At 47.9% G+C, this 20231-nt stretch overlaps 2 protein-coding genes across 3 annotated transcripts in view; one reads left to right on the top strand and one right to left on the bottom strand.

Annotated features, from left to right (window-relative positions):
* TRIP10 (thyroid hormone receptor interactor 10) overlaps nucleotides 1–20231 on the top strand; it is a 550254-nt gene that overhangs the window by 105291 nt on the left and 424732 nt on the right. The gene's annotated exons all lie outside the window — the stretch shown is intronic.
* Nucleotides 15629–20231, bottom strand: part of ACER1 (alkaline ceramidase 1) — a 48059-nt gene continuing 43456 nt past the window's right edge. For both annotated transcript variants that reach the window (XM_050770757.1, XM_050770758.1), the window contains 3 exons: nucleotides 18913–19050; nucleotides 17787–17924; nucleotides 15629–16906 (listed from right to left, as the gene is read on the bottom strand). In XM_050770757.1, the coding sequence (XP_050626714.1) occupies nucleotides 16738–16906; nucleotides 17787–17924; nucleotides 18913–19050 (445 nt within the window). In that variant the 3' untranslated portion in view covers nucleotides 15629–16737. The remainder of the gene's footprint in view (nucleotides 16907–17786; nucleotides 17925–18912; nucleotides 19051–20231) is intronic.

Raw genomic sequence — 20231 nt, 5'->3', positions numbered from 1 at the left:
CAGAAGGAGGTCCTGGGGCAACTGAGGGTATCTGGCTGAGGCTATGCCTCAGTGTTATCCAAAGGCCCTGGACTAACTCCTGCAACTCAAGTCCCTAAGCATCCATTAGGGTGTTGGCACTAGGACCTCCAGTCTCCAATCTATCTTTCTTTCATGGTTGTCAAGGTTCTCATATCTTCTTCTTCTTCTTCTTCTTCTTTTTTTTTTTTTTTTTTTTTGAGACGAAGTCTCTCTGTGTCGCCCAGGCTGGAGTGCAGTGGCATGATCTTGACCCCTGATCTCAGGTGATCCACCCACCTTGACCTCCCAAAGTGCTGAGATTACAGGCATGAGCCACTGCACCCAGCTCCTATCTCTTCTTTATATACAGTGTTTGTGTGTGTGTGTGTGTGTGTGTGTGTGTGTGTGTTTGAGACAGAGTCTCACTCTGTCACCCAGGCTGGAGTGCAGTGGTGTGATCTCATCTCACTGCAACCTCTGCCTCCAAAGTAGTTCGGATTTCAGGCATGCACCACCATGCCTGGCTAATTTTTGTATTTTAGTGGAGATGGGGTTTCACCACGTTGGCCAGGCTTGACTTGAACACCTGACCTCAGGTCATCCACTGGCCTCGGCCTCCCAAAGTGCTGGGATTACAGGCATGAGCCATTGCATCCAGTCTACAATGTTAAATATTAAGAATGTTGTTGCAAAACAGAGATATTACCGGGTAGAATGAGCATTTGGCTTAGACAACAAAAGTATAAAATGGAAGGTTAAGAGTAGCACAGATGAGCAAAGTGTGCCTTGGTGTCTGTACATAAATTTGTGACAAAAATGTTATTGTCATTGCCTTGGTTGCCACCTTAGTGCCAGGCACCTTGAGGCACAGAACAGAAGCATGGCCTCAGGAAGGAAACTTTTCTGTAAACACGAGGGCAAATAAATGGTCCAAGGTCCCATAAATGCAGGCCTTCTTTGCCTTGCAGGGTAATCTGGACCTTTGCCAACATTGTAGGATTGATTCAACTGTCCTAATGGCCTTCTCAGGAAAAGCTGCAAGAGGTAATCCCAGGGAAATAGGGAAACATACCCCAGAGATACCTCCAGCAGGGGAATCAACCCCTTCAACTCCTCCCTATCCAGGTTCTGTCTCAAGCTTGCCCCAGCATAGGAATCCTTGTTTTAGGCAGGTCCCAGTCTCAACTGCCCAGAAACAGATGCCTGGTGAATATGGTCTCATTGAGGTTCAGGTCTCCTTTTCTCTATAGAACTTAAGGCAAATTTAAGGGGAAATGTTGGAAGGTTTCAGATGGCCCTCACAGGTATATAGAGGGTTTCCAGAACTTAACCCAAGTATTTGAGCTCTCCTGGAAGGAGGTCATGTTACTCTTGTTTTTGTTTTTGTTTGAGATGGGGTCTCACTCTGTCACCCAGGCTGTAGTGCAGTGGCACTCTCTTGGCTCACTGCATCCTCTGCCTCCTGGGTTCAAGTGATTCTCCTGTCGCAGCCTCCTGAGTAGCTGGGACTACAGGCATGTGCTACCACACTGGCTAATTTTTATATCTTTAGTAGAGATGGGGTTTTACCATATTGGCCAGGCTGGTCTCAAACTCTTGACCTCAAGTGATCTGCCCACCTTGGTCTCCCATAGTGCTGAGATTACAGGCATGAGCGGCACCCAGCTTCATGTTACTTTTGAATCAAACCCTGACCACCACTGAAAAGCAGGCCACCCTGCAAGTGGCAGAGAATTTGGGGGATGAGCTTTATATCTTATATAGGGCCAGGGAAGGGGATGAGACTCATCTGATTGGAAGAATAGCAGTACCACTGAAGAACACTAAATGAGACCTCAATGATGAGATAAAAGAATGGGGCTGGTCGTGGTGGCTCACACCTGTAATCCCAAAACTTTGGGAGGTCCAGGCAGGTGGATCATGAGGTCAGAAGATCGAGGCCATCTTGCCCAACATGGTGAAACACCATCTCTACTAAAATACAAAAAAAAAAATTAGCCAGGCGTGGTGGTGCTTGCCTATAATCCCAGCTACTCGGGAGGCTGAGGCAGGGGAATCACTTGAACCTGGGAGGTGGAGGTTGCAGTGAGCCAAGCTCGTGCCACTGCACTGCAGCCTGGTGACAGAGCAAGACTCCGTCTCAAAAAAAGAAAACAAAGGCCGAGCGCGGTGGCTCAAGCCTGTAATCCCAGCACTTTGGGAGGCCGAGACGGGCGGATCACGAGGTCATGAGATCAAGACCATCCTGGCTAACACGGTGAAACCCCGTCTCTACTAAAAAGTACAAAAAACTAGCCGGGTGAGGTGGCGAGCACCTGTAGTCCCAGCTACTCGGGAGGCTGAGACAGGAGAATGGCGTAAACCCGGCAGGCGGAGCTTGCAGTGAGCAGAGATCCGGCCACCGCACTCCAGCCTGGGTGACAGAGCGAGACTCCGTCTCAAAAAAAAAAAAAAAAAAAAAAAAAAAAAAGAAAACAAACAAACAAACAAGAATGGAAGAGGAGGCCAGGCACGGTGGCTCGCACCTGTAATCCCAGCACTTTGGGAGGCTGAGGTGGGCAGATCACAAGGTCAGGAGTTCGAGACCAGCCTGACCAACATGGTGAAACCTCATCTCTACTAAAAATACAAAAATAAATTAGCTGGGTGTGGTGGCATGTGCCTGTAATCCAAGCTACTCAGGAGGCTGAGGCAGGAGAATCACTTGAACCTGGGAGGTGGAGGTTGCAGTGAGCCGAGATCATGCCACCGCACTCCAGCCTCAGCAACAGAGTGAGACACCATCTCAAAAAAAAAAAAAAAAAAAAAAAAGGGATAGAAGAGGAAACACTTTCAGGTGTGCATACCAGAGGGCGTACGAAGGACTAGGACTAAGCCTCTCAATTACACCAAGCTATCCATGGTAGACCAGGGACTAGGTGTGAGTCCCATTGCCTTCCTGGAAATGCTAAGAGAGGCCTTGGTAAAACACAACTATGTCCTGATTGAGGAGACGGACAGCTGATCCTAGAGGATGAGTTTATCTCATAGTCAGGCCCTGATGTCAGGAGGGAGCTTCAGAAACAAGCTGTGGGACCAGATGGTACTTTGGAGGGCCTTCTGGGAGTGGTCACCTTAGACTTTGCAGTGGGAACTTGGAGGAAGTCCAGAAAAGAGAGAGGAGATACAGGAAAAAAAAGGCAAAAGCTCTAATACCTGCCCTGCAGCTTCACAGACTCCATAGTCCCTGAGATGCATCTGTTGTCTGCTGCAAATATAGCAGGCCAGGCCACTTCAGGAGGGACTGTCTGGGCAGTGCAAGAAGGTCACCTCAACCCTGTCTGGTTTGCAATGGGGATCACTGGTGGGGAACAGCCTGTCCTTGGAGACACAGGTTGCTGGGTCCAGGACCAGACTCCCAAATAGTCCAGCAGGACTGGTGGATTCTAGGGCTCCTCTCCCAAGCTCTGATGGTTCAGACCACTATTACCATCCAGGATCCCTGGGTGATTCTGGAAGTCGAAGGGAGGAAGGTAGACTGCCCTTCTGGACTCTGGAGCAGGCCTTTCAGTTCTCCTCCCGAACCTTTCAGTTCCTCTCTTAGCACGAACATAAGCAGCATCTCAGGTCTTCTTCCTCCACCACACCAGGAGTCATCATAGTCTTGTGACTACAGGGAGCTTTTCTATGTGTGGGGTTACTTTTTTTTTCCTTTAGGGAGTATATTAGTTCTTTTCACACTGCTGATAAAGACATACCCTAGACTGGGAAGAAAAATAGGTTTAACGGACTCACAGTTCCACATGGTTGGGGAGGCCTCACGATCATGGCGGAAGGAGAAAGGCACTTCTTACATGGTGGCAGCGAGAGAGAACGAGGAAGAAGTGAAAGTGGAAACACCTTATAAAACCATCAGATCTCATGAGACTTATTCACTACCACAAGAACAGGATGGGGGAAACCACGCCATGATTCAATGACCTCCCACCGGGTCTCTCCCACAACGTGTGGGAATTATAAGAGTACAATTCAAGATGAGATTTGGATGGGGACACAGAGCCGAACCATATCAGGGAGGCACCTGATTAGGCCAGGTCCCCAATTCCCGGGACTCCCTTTCTCTCCCTTGTTTGAGAAGGACCTGGCCCCACAGCTTCACCTGCTTGTGATAAGGAGGCAGTAGAGGACCAGCCTCCTTCAGTTGCTATCTGCAATTTGATGAGGGCCATGTGGGACTAATTTAATGGGTCCATAGACCCATCTGAGGCACCTTTTTGTCCCATGCTTCAGTTTAAAGTCCTGAAATGGGACGTTAGACCTGAGGCAGCGGGACTTGATGACAGTGGGACTTGAGAGGCACAGCCCAGGTGAGCATGATAATTCCTGCCAATTAGGCCCTCCTGCTTCATGGATGGAAGCATAGATAAGGTCTAGGGAACCCAAAAGTTACCAACAGTACAAGGATAGGGTGGTATGTAGGTAAGTGCAAATATTCCTACCCACCATGCCTTCCTGCTGCATGGGTGAAGGTCTCACTTGCATCTATGAGTGGCACCTGCAAAGGTCACTGGGACTTGGGGATATAAGGTTGAAAAAAGGAAAAGAGATGTCTTTTCTTTTTTAAATCTCCATCACGAACCCCAGGTATTCGTTGGAAGGACAGGAACAAAGAGATGTCCTTTCCCCTCTTTCCGGATGGGTAACCAACCAATCATTTTCAGCCTCCACTCCTCTCAAGTGCATTCTAAATTACTGGAACTGAGCTGGTTGCAGCCGCTCATACATGTAATCCCAGCAGTTTGGGAGGTCGAGGTGGGTGGATGACTTGAGGCCAAGATTTTGAGACCAGCCTGGCCAACGTGGCAAAACCCCATCTCTACTGAAAATACAAAAAAAATTAGCCGGGCATGGTGGCACACGTGCCTGTAATCCCAGCTACTTGGGAGGCTGAGGCAGGAGAATCACTTGAACCCAGGAGGCAGAGGTTGCAGTGAGCTGAGACTGTGCCACAGTACTCCAGCCTGGGTGACAGAGCGTGACTGTGTCAAAAAATAAAATTAAATTAAAATTTAAAAAAATCACTGGAACTCCTTTGACCCTTAGACTCTGGAGAAAAAAACATTTTTCCTTTATTCCTCCTCTGTCCTGTCTTCACAGATGGGTAATCACACCTCTGTACCACAGGATACTCTCCTGGGATCCATCCCCCAAACTGGGAAGAGTTCAATTTCCCCAAGTCTTAAACTGCTTGGCAATTTCTTGAGGAGGGACAACTCTTTGGCTGCTCCCCTTCACAGGACTCCAGGGTCAATAGGGCTCCATGGCTCAGGGGAATGGAACCCAGAACCCTAACATGCTGGCAAAAGGGTAAGAGTTCTTACCAGTTGGACTTATGGCTTCTCTCTGTGCAAACTGGTTGCAGGAATGACAAAAATCACTGTATTCTCTGCCCCTCCATGAGTTCAAACATCAGAAGTATTGGCCATTTGGCATGGCTAAGCTCAGGTAGTAACATATTTTAAAGCACTTCTTTTTTTTTTTTTTTTTTTTTTTTTTTTGAGACAGAGTCTTGCTCTGTTGGCCAGGCTGGAGTACAGTGGTGCAATCTCAGCTCACTGCAACCTCCATCTCCCCCGGGCTTCATCAATCCTCCTGTCTCAGCCTCCTGAGTAACTGGGATTACAGGCGTGTGCCAACGTGCCCGGCTAATTTTTGTAGTTTTTAGTAGAGACAAGGTTTCACCATGTTGGCCAGGCTGGTCTTGAACTTTTGACCTCAGATGATCCACCTGCTTTGGTCTCCCAAAGTGCTGGGATTAGAAGCGAGAGCCTCTGCTCCCAGCCAGGACTTCTTAAAAAGGAAGTGCTATGGTTGGCCGGGCGCAGTGGCTTGCCCCTCTAATCCCAGCACTTTGGGAGGCCGAGGTGGGTGGATCACAGGTCAGGAGATCGAGACCATCCTGGCTAACATAGTGAAACCCCGTCTCTACTAAAAATACAAAATAATTAGCCGGGCATGGTGGCAGGCACCTGTAGTCCCAGCTACTCAGGAGGCTGAGGCAGGAGAATGCCATGAACCTGTGAGGCAGAGCTTGCAGTGAGCCAAGATCACGCCACTGCACTCCAGCCTGGGTGATAGAGTGAGACTCCATCTCAAAAAAAAAAAAAAAAAAGGAAGTGCAATGGTTAAAAGTCAGCTTAATTAAAGATGGAGGATATCCAAACTATAGGTATATTTAAAAGGCCTTTATGTCATTTATTTTTGTAGATTTTTTTTTTCCTGGAAAAAGGTGTCTTCTTCTCAATCAACTGAACTATTTTTCTCCATTTTTGTCTTGCTATTCTTAATGTACACATGAGAGGTTCCAGGATGACTTCTGGTGGCCTGAGACTCCTTGGGAAAAACACAGGAGGCTCCACTGACCCATTTTGGGAAAAACCTCTGTTTTCCTCATGGCACTTCAGGGATTAGGGGTAGATGGATCCCTCTCAAAATCTATTTTTGTCGTCCAGCTATGCCTACTTATTAGGCCTTAGAAACTGCAAGTTTTCCTAGCCCTGATTCTTGAAGGGCTCCACCCCCAGGCCAGTAATCCAATTAAGAAACTGGCACAAGAGGCTGGGTGCGGTGGCTCACACCTGTAATCCAAGCACTTTGGGAGGCCAAGGTGGGTGGAGCACCTGAGGCCGGGAGTTCAAGACCAGGCTGGCAACATGGCGAAACCCCATCTCTACTAAAAATACAAAAATTACCTAGGCGAGTTGGTGGGCACCTGTAATCCCAGCTACTTGGGAGGCAGAGGCAGGAAAATCACGTGAACTTAGGAGGCAAAGGTTGCAGTGAGCCAGGGTCATGCCAGTACACTCCAGCTTGGGCAACAGAGTGAGACTCTGTCTAAAAAAAAAAGAAGAAAAAAAAAAGAAAAATCTTACAACTACTACTGGATCTCCTTCTGTCTATCTGTGTAGTTATATATGTGTTACATGTGTGATGTTTATATAAAAGAGCTCTAATTGATTAGCTTAAGGAAAAATAAGCACTTAGGGCAAATATTCTTGAAGAAAAATAGAAACAATAATGCCTTTTAGTTCTCATACTTTAATCTTAAAGAAATAAAAACAGTCTTAAAGATTATTGATAAAATAAAAATGTCTTCAAAATGTAGACATGTGGTCCAAATTATGCAGGTCAAATATTAGGTTTGCTAAATGCTTTGAAGTCATAAACTGCTTTTTTGGCTTTTGAAAACTGTTCGACTTGCCTGCTTTACAGTTTGGTAAGGACTAGGTACATATGGAGTTAATCATGTCCATAGATGTGCTGGAAATATTCAGATCTTATCAGCACCTAGGACATAATTAAAATAACTTACCAGGTTTTCTTTCTTTTTTTTTTTTTTTTTTTTTTTACCAAAAGTAAGAATTGCTAAGAGTTACCATTATAACATGTAATTGAGACTGCTGAAAATAGATTTACATGCAAGATGTGTAAGAAAAGTAAAATGTGTCTTTAGTAAAAGAATATAAGAAGGCATGGGAATGTGAATTTTTGCCAAGTTTAGAGATTTAAAGGATTGTTTTAAGTTAGATAAGATAAAGCTAAGGGTTTAAACAAGTTATAGAAGGTTTGTAAAAATTAATCTTGTAAAAGGAATTCTGTGTGTAAACATATTGACTATTTTTTTTTTTTTTTTTTTTTTTTTTTTGAGATGAAGTCTCACTCTGTCACCCAGGCTGGAGTGCAGTGGCATGATCTTGGCTCACTGCAACCTCCACCTCGCAGGTTCAAGCAATTCTCCTCCCTCAGCCTCCCTAGTAGCTGAGATTACAGGTGCATGCTACCACGCCTGGCTAATTTTTGTATATTTAGTAGAGACTGGGTTTTGCCATGTTGTCCAGGCTGGTCTTGAACTCCTGACCTCAAGTGACCTACCCACCTCAGCTCTCCAAACTGCTGGGATTACAGGCGTGAACTACCATGCCCAGCCCACATTGACTAAATTCAAAAGGGTATTATTTGGTTTTCCTGTAAGTTGAACATTGGAATGGAAGCACAATCTGCTATTATTAGGGCACTGATCTATTTCATAATAAGTGTTATAAGCCTTTAATATGTTTGATAGCCTTCCTGAAATCAAATTTCAACTTCAAAATTGTCTTTTCTAACCTCTAAGTTTTGGATGCTACAGAGGATCACTGAAGTGTCCAGGGAAGAAGTAGACAGGGTGATTTGATATGTTTAGCTACATAGGATTGTCAAAATAAGGTGGTGGTTGATCTCCTGCGGGTTACATTTTAATGAATAATGTTAATGTGTGTTCCAAAATTGTATGGGATTTCTAGAGTTCTGATGTCTAAGGATGTGTTATGAATCATAATTAAGGTTATTGTGTTCGGTTATTGTAGACCACAGCGGTTACCAAATTTCTTTGTCAATCATGATTTTGACTGTGACTCTCCTAGGACATTTTGACATTCATAGACAATTGTTGTCTTGTTTTGATCTTCTTCAAAGGATGGATTATAGACCTCGAGTGCAGGTTTCTACTGGCTTTGGAGATTGTGAACAGGAGTTGACTGGGTGAACTGAACTAATGGAAGACCAAAGTATTCTGAGTTTTTGCTTGGAACATTGCTGATCCTTTGTTTTGTTTTTCAGAATCAAGGAAACTTTTCTTTCAAGCTATTTGTAACCTTTGACAATTGTGGGAGAGAACCCATCAGTGATCTCTGACTGCAGCTCAGAAGAAACTAAAGGGATGGACTGTCAAACTCCAAATGGTCATGCAAATGGAGCCTCAGACGATGGCTCCCTTTTACTGCAGACCCTTAGATAGGCCCCTGAGGGAAAATCTGACTGCCATTTTTCCAAAAACAATGCCCCCTGTCAGCATGAAGCAGTTAAGAACGGTCATCATCGGCCAGGCTTGGTGGCTCACGCCTGTAATCCTAGCACTTTGGGAGGCTGAGGCGGGTGGATCACAAGGTCAGGAGTTCAAAACCAGCTTGGCCAGTATGGTGAAACCCTATCTCTACCAAAAATACAAAAATTAACTGGGTGTGGTGGCATGCACCTGTAGTCCCAGCTACTCGGGAGGCTGAGGCAGGAGAATCGCTTGAACTCGGGAGGCGGAGGTTGCAGTGAGCCGAGATCACGCCACTGCACTCCAGCCTGGCCAACAAGAGTGAAACTCCATCTCAGAAAAAAAAAAAAAAAAAAAAAGAATAGTCATCATCCCTACCCTAATGACCATTAGATGTACCTCTTCAGAGGGGAGATTGATGGCTGTGTCAGGGTCAAGTGGGAGCCCCGCCCCTTCTGAGTTGGGGTGAGAGCTTTCCAGGTGCTGCTGTAGCTGCCCAAACCACAGCTGCAGACCCGAGCCTCCTACTCCACAGAGTAGGCAGGAGTCCCACACACCCCCAGTGCAACTGCAGCCACCCAAACCGAGGCTGTGGACCCAGGCATCCCCGCACTTTTGGGGTCCTGGGAGGGCCTCCCTGCCTTTGCAGGCTTGGAAATGCCTGCTCCCACTGCCTGGCTTCTCCGTGCTGTCCATTCCAGTCTCAGAGCAAAGTTGGGGACAAGCCCAGACACTGTCACAGCCCAGCTGGGTGTGCACATGCTTGGGGCAGTGGTGACACTCCATCCCCTGCTGCCTCAGCTCCCTCTGGACTTCGGGTGCTGATGAGCATAGGAGGGAAGCTGAGGGAGGGGTTGAGAGCAGCTCGGTGCTGGCCTACAGATGCCCCTTGGCACCTATAGCATTGGCACCATGAACAGCAGCAGGAGGCAGACAGGTTCCTGGGTGGGAGGGGGAGGATCCTCAGTGAGGTCCCACCTTCAAGCCAAGGAGGTCTTGAAGCTCACACCTGCAATCCCAGCACTTTTGGAGGCTGAGGCAGGTAGATTATCTGAGGTCAGGAGTTCGAGATCAGCCTGGCCAACGTGGTGAAACCCCGTCTATACTAAAAATACAAAAATTAGTCGGGCGTGGTGGCACACGCCTGTAATCCCAGCTACTTGGGAGGCTGAGGCAGGAGAATTGCTTGAGCCTGGGAGACGGGGGTTGCAGTGAGCCGAGATCACACCACTGTACTCCAGTCTGGCTGACAGAGCAAGACTCTGTCTCAAAAAAAAAAAAAAGAAAAGAAAGAAAAGAAAAAGAAAAAGATAAAGATAAAGAAAATAGGCTGGTGGATGCCAGGGGCAGGGGAGGGTGCTGGAGAGTGAGTGTTTCATGGGGACAGTTTCATGCTGGGAAGATGAGAAAGTTCTGGAGATGGATGAAAAAGTCAGATGCTATACATTCTCACTTACAAGTGGTATCTAAATAACATGTACACATGGGCATAGAGTGTGGAATGATAGACACTGGGTGGGCTGGAGGTGGAAGGAGAGAAAGTGATGAAAAATTGTTTAACAGATACAAAGTATATTATTCAGGTGATGGATACACGAAAAGCCAAGACCACCATCATACAATATACGCATGTAACAAGCTGCACGTGTACCCCTTCAATTTTTTAGATTTTTTTTTTTTTTTTTTTTTTTTTTTTTTTGGCAGCCTGATCTTGGCTCACTGCAAGCTCCGCCTCCCGGCTTCACGCCATTCCCGTTAGCCAGGATGGTCTCAATCTCCTGACCTCGTCATCTGCCCGCCTCGGCCTCCCAAAGTGCTGGGGTTACAGGCTTGAGCCACCGCGCCCGGCCGAGATTTTTAAAGTCAGGGTCTCACTCTGTCACCTAGGCTAGAGTACAATGGCACGATCACAGCTCACTGCAACCTCAACTTCCAGGGCTCAAGCGATCCTCCCACCTCAGCCTCCCCAGTAGCTGGGACCACAGGCATGCGCCACCACATCCAGCTAATTTTTAAATTTCTTTGTAGAGATAGGGTCTCCCTATGTTGCCTAGGCTGGTCTTGAACTCCAAAGAAAGTAACATTTTGGATGTTCTGGTCTTGCTTTTGGTCCGTAGCTGAACAGTTACTGTTAATACATTAAGTCTTTCTGCCCTCTAGTGGTTCACTTTATTTGCACCCCGGGAACAACATTTGAGGGTTCCCTTTATATGATGGTCCAGCCCTCTTTTGGATATTTTTTGGAATCCCTTTGGCTTCCAGCCTGTTTCCTGTAACCTCCCAGTTTGCTGCCTGCCACAAAAGTACACACACAGCCACCTGTTGCAATATACATATATAAGTATATATAGTTTTTGAGACGGAGTCTGGCTCTGTCACCCAGGCTGGAGTGCAGGAACGTGATCTCGGCTCACTGCAACCTCAGGCAATCTGCTCACCTTGGCCTTTCAGAGCACTAGATTACAGATGTGAGCCACTGCTCCAGACTTTTTTTCTTTTTCTTTTTCTTTTTTTTTTGAGACAGGGTCTCACTCTGTCACCCAGGCTGGAGTGCAGTGGTGTGATCACAGCTCACTGCAGTCTCCAGCTCCCTGGCTCATGAAGCGATCCTCCTGCCTCAGCCTCCCAAGTAGTTAAGACCACAGATGCACACCACCATGCTTGGCTGATTCTTAATTTGTTTGTAGAGACAGGGTCTCACTATGTTGCCCAGGCTGGTCTCAAAAAATCCTCCCACCTTGGTCTCCCAAACACTGGGATTACAGGCATGAGCCACCATACCCAGCCTGGGCTTGGAGTTTTGAGTTCACTTTTAAACTTAGAAGGAAGGCAGGCAGCCTAGCCCTCCTGGTGGCCGCTCCTACCCGTGAAGCCAGTCAGAGGGATAAGGAGAGCCTGGCCCTGGTGACATCATTTGAAGCCTGGACCCAGCCAGGTCTGCAGCCTGGGGCTGAACTTCAAAAGCATATATGCTGGCCGGGCACAGTCGCTCACGCGTATAATCCCAGCACTTTGAGAGTCTGAGTTGGGCAGATCACCTGAGCTCAGGAGTTCTAGACCAGCCTGGGCAACATGGTGAAAACCCACCTCTACTAAAAATACAAAAATTAGCCAGGCATGCTTGTGTGCACCTGCAATCCCAGCTACTTGGGAGGCTGAGGCCAGAGAATTGTTTGAACCCAGAAGGTGGAGGTTGCAGTGAGTCAGTGAACCAAGATTGTGCCACTGCACTCCAGCCTGGGTGACAGAGCAAGACTCTGTCTCAAACAAACAAACACAAGTATATATTGCTGATTGTCCATTTGTGATTTCAGCCAGTTTGGGTTGAATATTTTGTCCTTTTTCACCAATAGACCTTCCTGATAAAGCAGACCACCTGAGGTCAGGAGTTCAAGACCAGCCTAGCCAACATGGTAAAACCCCGTCTCTACTAAAAATACAAAAATTACCCAGACATGGTGGTGGGTGTCTGTCATCCCAGCTGCTTGGAGGGCTGAAGCATGAGAATCGCTTGAACCCAGGAGGTGGAGGTTGCAGTGAGCCAAGATTGCACCACTGCACTCCAGTCTAGGCGACAGAGACTCTGTCAAAAAAAAAAAAAGTATATATGCTGATTGTCCATTTGTGATTTCAGCCACTTAGGGTTGAATATTTTGTCCTTTGTCATCAAGAGACCTTCCTGATGGAGACTAGGGTGTACAAGGGTCATGTAGCTTGTCAGAATTACAGCCTGGAGTCCGGGCACAGTGGCTCACGCCTGTAATCCCAGCACTTTGGGAGGCTGAGGTGGACGGATCACAAGGTCAGGCGTTCGAGACCACCCTGGCTAACACGGTGAAACCCTGTCTGTACTAAAAATACAAAAATTAGCCAGGCGTGGTGGCGCGCGCCTATAATCCCAGCTACTCAGGAGGCTGAGGCAGGAGAATGGCGTGAACCTGGGAGGCGGAGGTTACCCAGGCCTCCTGCTTTTCGGCTACCTTTATGCCCCAGGAGGAGGCTGTGAGGAGGGACCAGCAGAGCCAGAGGACAGATACTGGGGATAGAGTGGGATTTTTTTCTTTTCTTTTTTTTTTTTTTTTTTTTTTTGAGACGGAGTCTCGCTCTGTCGCCCAGGCTGGAGTGCAGTGGCCGGATCTCAGCTCACTGCAAGCTCCGCCTCCCGGGTTCCCGCCATTCTCCTGCCTCAGCCTCCCGAGTAGCTGGGACTACAGGCGCCCGCCGCCTCGCCCGGCTAGTTTTTTGTATTTTTTAGTAGAGATGGGGTTTCACCGTGTTCGCCAGGATGGTCTCGATCTCCTGACCTCGTGATCCGCCCGTCTCGGCCTCCCAAAGTGCTGGGATTACAGGCTTGAGCCACCGCGCCCGGCCGAGTGGGATTTTTTTTTTACATGATTTTACACTCGGGCCACATAAACTGGCAAAGAAGAGGAAGAACCATGGGGTCAGGGGAGGAGGCAGGCGCTTCTCTATCCTCCTCCCTCAGAAGATTTTGTTTGTTGATTTGTTTTGTCTTGTTTTGTTTTGTTTTGTTTTTTGAGACGGAGTCTTGCTCTGTTACCCAGGCTGGAGTGCAGTGGCACAATCTTGGCTCACTGCAAGCTCTGCCTCCCAGGTTCACGCCATTCTCCCGCTTCAGCCTCCCAAGTAGCTGGGACTACAGACACCCACCACCACGTCCAGCTAATTTTTTTTTTTTTTTTTTTTTTGTATTTTTAGTAGAGACGGGGTTTCACCGTGTTAGCCAGGATGGTCTCGATCTCCTGACCTCGTGATCTGCCTGTCTCAGCCTCCCAAAGTGCTGGGATTACAGGCGTGAGCCACCGTGCTCAGCCACCCTCCCCAGGAAGATTTTGAACTGAGGTTCTCAACTCTTTGGGTGGTCAAACACCTCTTTAGGGGATGTCATGGAATCACAGCTCCTCTTCCCCAAATACACCAAGACACACAGCATTTCGTAGATGATTTTACAAGTTTATAGAAATCCCCAATTCCACCTCTTCCGACCACCATGATCCATCCTGGAGCCACAAGTGAAAAAACCTCTGGTTTCTAGGACAAGAAAGGAAGAAGGACCCAGAAGCAGATGACCAGGGATCTAGGTTCAAGTCCACTACTGACTCACTGCAGTGCAAGGAGCTTTGGAGGACAGACTGGGTTCAAGTACACACTGGGTGGCCTTAGGCAAGTGACTTGCCCTCTCTGAGCCACATCTATAAAATGAGAGTATTCTCATCTATCTAAAGTGATGCACTCCAGGTGCCTAGATTGTATGCCCAAACACCCATCTTTTGCACACAATGTCAAGTGGTCTGTGGAAGCTGAAACCCATCCAGGGCCCCCAGATTAAGAACCTCTTACTATGTGTCCAGGTTGGAATGCAGTGGCACAACCTCCACTTTCTGGACTCAAGCCATCCTCCACCTCAGCCTCCCAAGTAGCTAGGACTACAGGCTCATGCCACCACACCCAGCTAATTTTTTAAAAATTTTTCATAGAGAAGGGGTTTTGCTGTGTTGCCCATGCTGGCCTTGAACTCCTGGGCTCAAGCGTCCTCCTGTCCCAGCCTCCCAAAATGGCCTTGCCCTGGCTTTTGATATCGTTTGTTTCCTCTTGTCATTGAGGGCTCAACTGCAAAATGCACTCCCTGAACCACCCATGTGATAGTACTGCTCCCACAACCATCATCTTCCAGAATATTATTGTGTTTGTTTTAGCACCCATCAGTGTCTGGAAGTGCTTTGAGTGTGTGTGTTTGTATTTGTTTAATATCTATATTCTTCATTAGGGCAAGGACATTGCATGTCTTTGTTGTCTTGGATCCCCAGAGGCTAGCGTCTGATATATAGTAGGATCCCAATACACGTGTGTGTGTCGAATGAGTGAATGAATGAGCAGTTGAAAAGTAGATGAACAAAAGCATGGTTGCATGATTTGGATGGATAAACGAATGGAGAAATGAATGGCTAAATGTAGGCGAATGGATGGATGGACAGAGGGAGGCAGGGTAAGGTGATGGATAAATAATTGGGTAAATGAATGGATAAATGGCTTAATAGAGGAATGAAAGAATAATAAATGATGGATGATGATGAATAATTGATAATGGATGGATGAATGAATGCATAGTTAGATGGATGATTCAATGGATGGATAGATACATTAATGAATGAATAGGTGGATTAAAGGATAGATAATAGGTGAAAGATAGAATGGTTGGATAAATTATTGGATGGGCAAATTAAAGGATGGATAGATGGATAGTTCAATGGAGAGTTCAATAGATGAATGGATGGATGGATGGATGGATAGATGGATAGATGGATAAATTAATGGTGGTTGGATGAATGGATAAAGTAATGGATGGGTGAATTAACGGATGGATGGAAGGATAGAGAAATTAATGTGTGCATGAATTAAAAGACAGGTAGATGGATAAACTAATGGGTAAATAAATTAAAAGATGGGTAGGTGGATGGATAGATGGATAAATTAATGGATGGATGAATCAAAGGATGGGTAGATGATGAATGGATAGATGGATAAATTAATGGGTAGATGAATTAAAGGGTGGGTGGATGGATGAATGAATAAATCAATGGTAGATGAATGAAAGAATGGATGGATGGATGAATAAATTATGGGGCAGATGAATTAAAGATGAGTGGGTGGCTAGATGTTTGTCAAACTCTATGCTAAGCACTTCACACACATTCATTTGTTTTAACCACACAAAAACCCCCACAAGACAAGGAATATTATGTTTATTTTACAGACAATGTCCTTGAGCTTCCAAGGAAGGAAAAATCACTTCCCCAAGATTGTACAACTAGAAAATGGTGAGGCAGGAATTCTAACTTAGGTCTGCCTGACTCGAAGCCCTGTGCTCTTAACCATCATGAAAACTGCCCTTCCCCACCATCCCACCACTGCTTTAAAGACTATCCTCACTCGTCTGTCATGTCCACATGCCCCCAAAGCACACAGATTGCCCAGTCTGGGACTCTGCTTTCCTCAGCTGTGAACCTGAGGACCTCACAAGCACATGGGAGGAGGTGGGTGGGTCTGCGTGCAACGTCTCCACATGTATGTGCGGATGTAGAATGAGGTGACTGGAAGTCATGTTCATTCTCTGGGGTGCCCCACAAGAACCAGGGACATTGCCATGGTCAAAGACAGATGAGGGAGTCTGGTAGTGACCACCAATATTTAGAAGCTAATATTTATTTATTTATTATTTTTTGAGATGGAGTCTCGCTCTTGTCGCCCAGGCTGGAGTGCGGTGGCGCAATCTCAGCTCACTGCAACCTCCATCTCCTGGATTCAAGCGATTCTCCTGCCTCAGCCTCCCAAGTAGCTGGGATTACAGACGTGCACCACCACGCCCGGGTAATTTTTGTATTTTTAGTAGAGATGGGGTTTTGCCATGTTGGCCAGGCTGGTCTTGAACTTCTGACCTCAGGTGATCCGCCCTCCTTGGCCTCCCAAAGTGCTGGGATTACAGGCGTGAGTCACCACGCCAGGCCTGGAAGCTAATATTTAGATGCCACATCCTTCAGTCACCCCAGTACCTGGTGACTCAGCCCCACTAGCTCATGTGACAATGGTCACTGGGAGGCTGTGGACACAGAGGAGGAAATGAAAGAGGGTGTGGGGGATCATGGAAGGGAGATGCGCGAGACAGCCCCCCACAGTCACCAGGCTGCTGCTCAGAGATGTTACAAAGTCCATCCTCGGCCTCAAGGCAGGGCAGTGCAGGACAAGGAGGACATGGAAGGGGAAACAGAGGAAGGAACCATGAGTGTCCCTCAGGCGCAAGTCCTGACCGGGGCTCTCTTCTCAAGACACAGGCAAGTTGAAGGGTGGTGGTTGGATAGTCAAGAGGCTGGCAGGTCTCAGCAGTTCTTGTCATCACCCCGGATTTCCACATAGGGCAGCCCCACGGGCCAATTGTCCCGAGGCCAGTAGCGGACTTTGAGGGTTTCTCCTGGCATCTCATAGTTGGCATCCACCAAGGCCATGGTGACCATACCATAAGGGAAGGTGATGCTGATGAGCACGTGCCTGTGGAATGCAGAGCGAAGGTGGTGACGGCATAAGATGCCCATAGCCTCACACTGGCCCTCTTTTTATTTCTCATGGATCTTTTTTTTTTCTGAAACGGAGTCTCGCTCTGTCACCCAGGCTGGAGTGCAGTGGCACACGGTCTCTGCTTACTGCAAGCTCCACCTCCCGGGTTCACGCCATTCTCCTGCCTCAGCCTCCCGAGTAGCTGGGACTACAGGCGCCCGCCACCATGCCCAGCTAATTTTTTGTATTATTTTTAGTAGAGATGGGGTTTCACTGTGTTAACCAGGATGGTCTCGATCTCCTGACCGCGTGATCTGCCCGCCTCGGCCTCCCAAAGTGCTGAGATTACAGTCGTGAGCCTCCACACCCAGGCTTTTTTTTTTTTTTTTTTTTTTTTTGAGGCGAAGTCTGCTTCTGTCTCCCAGGCTGGAGTGCAGTGGCAGGATCTCCGTTCACTGCAAGCACCGCCTCCCGGGTTCACGCCATTCTCCTGCCTCAGCCTCCTGAGTAGCTGGGACTACAGGCACGCCTCACCACACCCGGCTAATTTTTGTATTTTTAGTAGAGACGGGGTTTCACCATATTGGTCAGGCTGGTCTGGAACTCCTGACGTCATGATCCACCCGCCTCTGCCTCCCAAAGTGCTGGGATTACAGGCATGAGCCACGGCGCCCGGCCTTTCATGGATCCTGACCATCCAAAGGGACCTTCTGGGTCTGGCCTTCTGACTGCAGCCTTCCCCTACTGCCAGGACCCAGTATCTGGCTCTCCTCCCTCTGCTCCTCGACCCCCAGCCCCCAGGCTCCTACTCCGAGCTCTGGCATCTAAGATTCTCTGACTCTGGGCCCCTCACAGCCTCAGAGCACGCGCTTACCAGATGCTGTGCAGATAGAAGAAATGAATCCTCTGCCAGAAGCTGCAGAGCAGACGGTCACTGATCCAGCTGGTCAGAGCAATAGCCCATAAAACCACGGAGACCTCAATCAGGTGCCGAAGCTCCTTATTGCTGGTCCTAGAGAGGGGAGAGGGGGATTAGAGAGTAGCACCTGAGGGGGCTGATGGGAAATTCCTCCTTCCACAGTGATGAGGCTCAGAAGCTGCGAGAAGGGCAAGAGCAGGAATTGAGGGTGCGAGCAGGGGGGGGCCCAATCTCGTGCTTAGAACTAACACTGAGCATTGCCAGCACACCACGTGCAATTTCAAATGTCCTTCAAGCCAGGCAAAGTAGCTCATGCCTGTAATCCCAGCACTTTGGGAGGCTGAGGTTGGGAGGATCGCTTGAGCCCTGGAGTTTACAACCAGCCTGGGCAAAGTAGCAAGACCCCTAAAAAACCAAAAATTAGCCAGGCACGGTGGCATGCACCTGTCATCCCAGCTGCTCGGGAGGCTGAGGCAGGATAATGGCTTGAACCTGGGAGGCGGAGGTTGCAGTGAGCTGAGATTGCAACACTGCACTCCAGCCTGGAAGACAGAACAAGACTCTGTCTCAAAAAATAAATAAATAAATAAATAAAAATAAATAAATAAATATAATGTAGGGTGGATGCAGTGACTCACTCCTGTAATCCCAGCACTTTGGAAGGCTGAGGTGGGTGGATCGCTTGAGCCCAGGAGTTCAAGACCAGCTTGGGCAACATGACAAAATCCTGTTTCTACAAAAAAATAAATAAATAAATATAAAAGTTATCCTGGCGTGATGGCATACGCCTCTAATCCCAGCTACTTAGGAGGCTAGAGTGGGAGGATTGCTTGAGCCCAGGAGGTAGAGGTTGCAGTGAGCCAAGATCACACCCCTGCACTCCAGCCTGGGCGACAGAGCGAGGCTCCATCTCAAGAAAAAAAAAAAGACAAGCTCTGCAGTCAGTCAAGTTCAAATTCTGGCCCTGCCACTTGTTAGTGGATGATCTTGGGGAAGGGACGTCCCCTCCGTGAGCCTGGAGTCAGGGGTGCCAGGAGGGGGATGGCAGCCCCCTGCCCAGGCACCTGCAGTGTTCACTCACTTCCTGTACTCCTGGCACACGATGTAGACAATGTGTAGGGCAATGCTGTTGAGGACGTAGGCGTTGACCGTGGGCCGCAGGAAGGACAGGGGGGTGCTGACCACGGTGGTGACGAAGACCAGGCGGATGAACTGGGACCTGGGGAGGAAGGGCCTCAGCTGTAGGTGGGAAGGAACATCGTGGGGTTGTAGGCAAGGTCACTTGGAGATCTTGTGGCCCAGGTGGGTGAGGAAAGGAAAGGATTCTGGGGGGCCCAAATAGGCTCAGCAAAGGGTCCTAGCCAGGCAGGGCACAGTGGCTCATGTCTGTAATCCCAGCACTTTGGGAGGCTGAGGTGGGAGGATCACCTGAGGTTAGGAGTTCGAGACCAGTCTGGCCAACATGGTGAAACCCCATTTCTATTAAAAATACAAAATTTAGCCAGGTGTGGTGGCAGATGCCTGTAATCCCAGCTACTCAGGAGGCTGAGACACAAGAGTCGCTTGAACTCAGGAGGCAGAGGTTTCAGTGGGCCAAGATCATGCCACGGCACTCCAGCCTGGGTGACAGAGGGAGATTCTGTCTCAAAAACAACAATTAAAAAAGGGTCCTAGCCAGGCACAGTGGCTCATGACTGTAATCCTAGCACTTTTGGAGGCTGAAGCAGGAGGATCGCTTGAGCTCAGGAGTTCGAGACCAGCCTGGGCAACATAACAAAACTCTGTCTCTACCAAAAATACAAAAAAAATTAGCTGGGTGTGGCGGCATGTGCCTGTAATGTCAGCTACTAAAGAGGCTGAGGCAGGCATCGCTTGAGCCTGGTAATTGGAGGTTGCAGTGAGCTAAGATTGTGCCACTGCACTCCAGCCTGGGAGACAGAGTGAGATCTCATCTCAAAAAAAAAAGAAAGAAAAGAAAAGAAAACAGGTAGAAGAAGAAGAAGAGGAGGAAGAGGAAGAAGAGGAAGAAGAAGGAGAAGAAGGGGAAGAAGAAGAAGGGGAAGGAAGAAGAAGGTGAAGAAGAGGAAGAAGGAGAAGGAGAAGGAGAGGAAGGAGAAAGGGAAGGAGAAAGGGAAGGAGAAGGGGAAGAAGAAGGGGAAGAAGAAGAAGAAGAAAGAAGGAAGAAGTAAAAAAAGAAGGAGGAGGAGAAGAAGAAGGAGGAGGAGAAGGAGAAGAGGGAGGAAAAGGAGGAAGGAAGGAAGAAGAAAAAGAAAGAAGGAAGAAGAAAAAGAAGGAGGAGGAGGAGAAGAAGGAGGAGGAGGAGCAGGAGGAGGAAGAAAGAAGGAAGAAGAGGAAGAAGAAAAAGAAGGAAGAAAAAAAGAAGGAGGAGAAGAAGAAAGA

Source organism: Macaca thibetana, chromosome 19 (assembly GCF_024542745.1).
Source record: "Macaca thibetana thibetana isolate TM-01 chromosome 19, ASM2454274v1, whole genome shotgun sequence".
Classification (NCBI taxonomy): Eukaryota; Metazoa; Chordata; class Mammalia; order Primates; family Cercopithecidae; genus Macaca; species Macaca thibetana.
The sequence above is the reverse complement of the archived record's forward strand: the minus strand, read 5'-3'. Positions and strand labels throughout refer to the sequence as shown.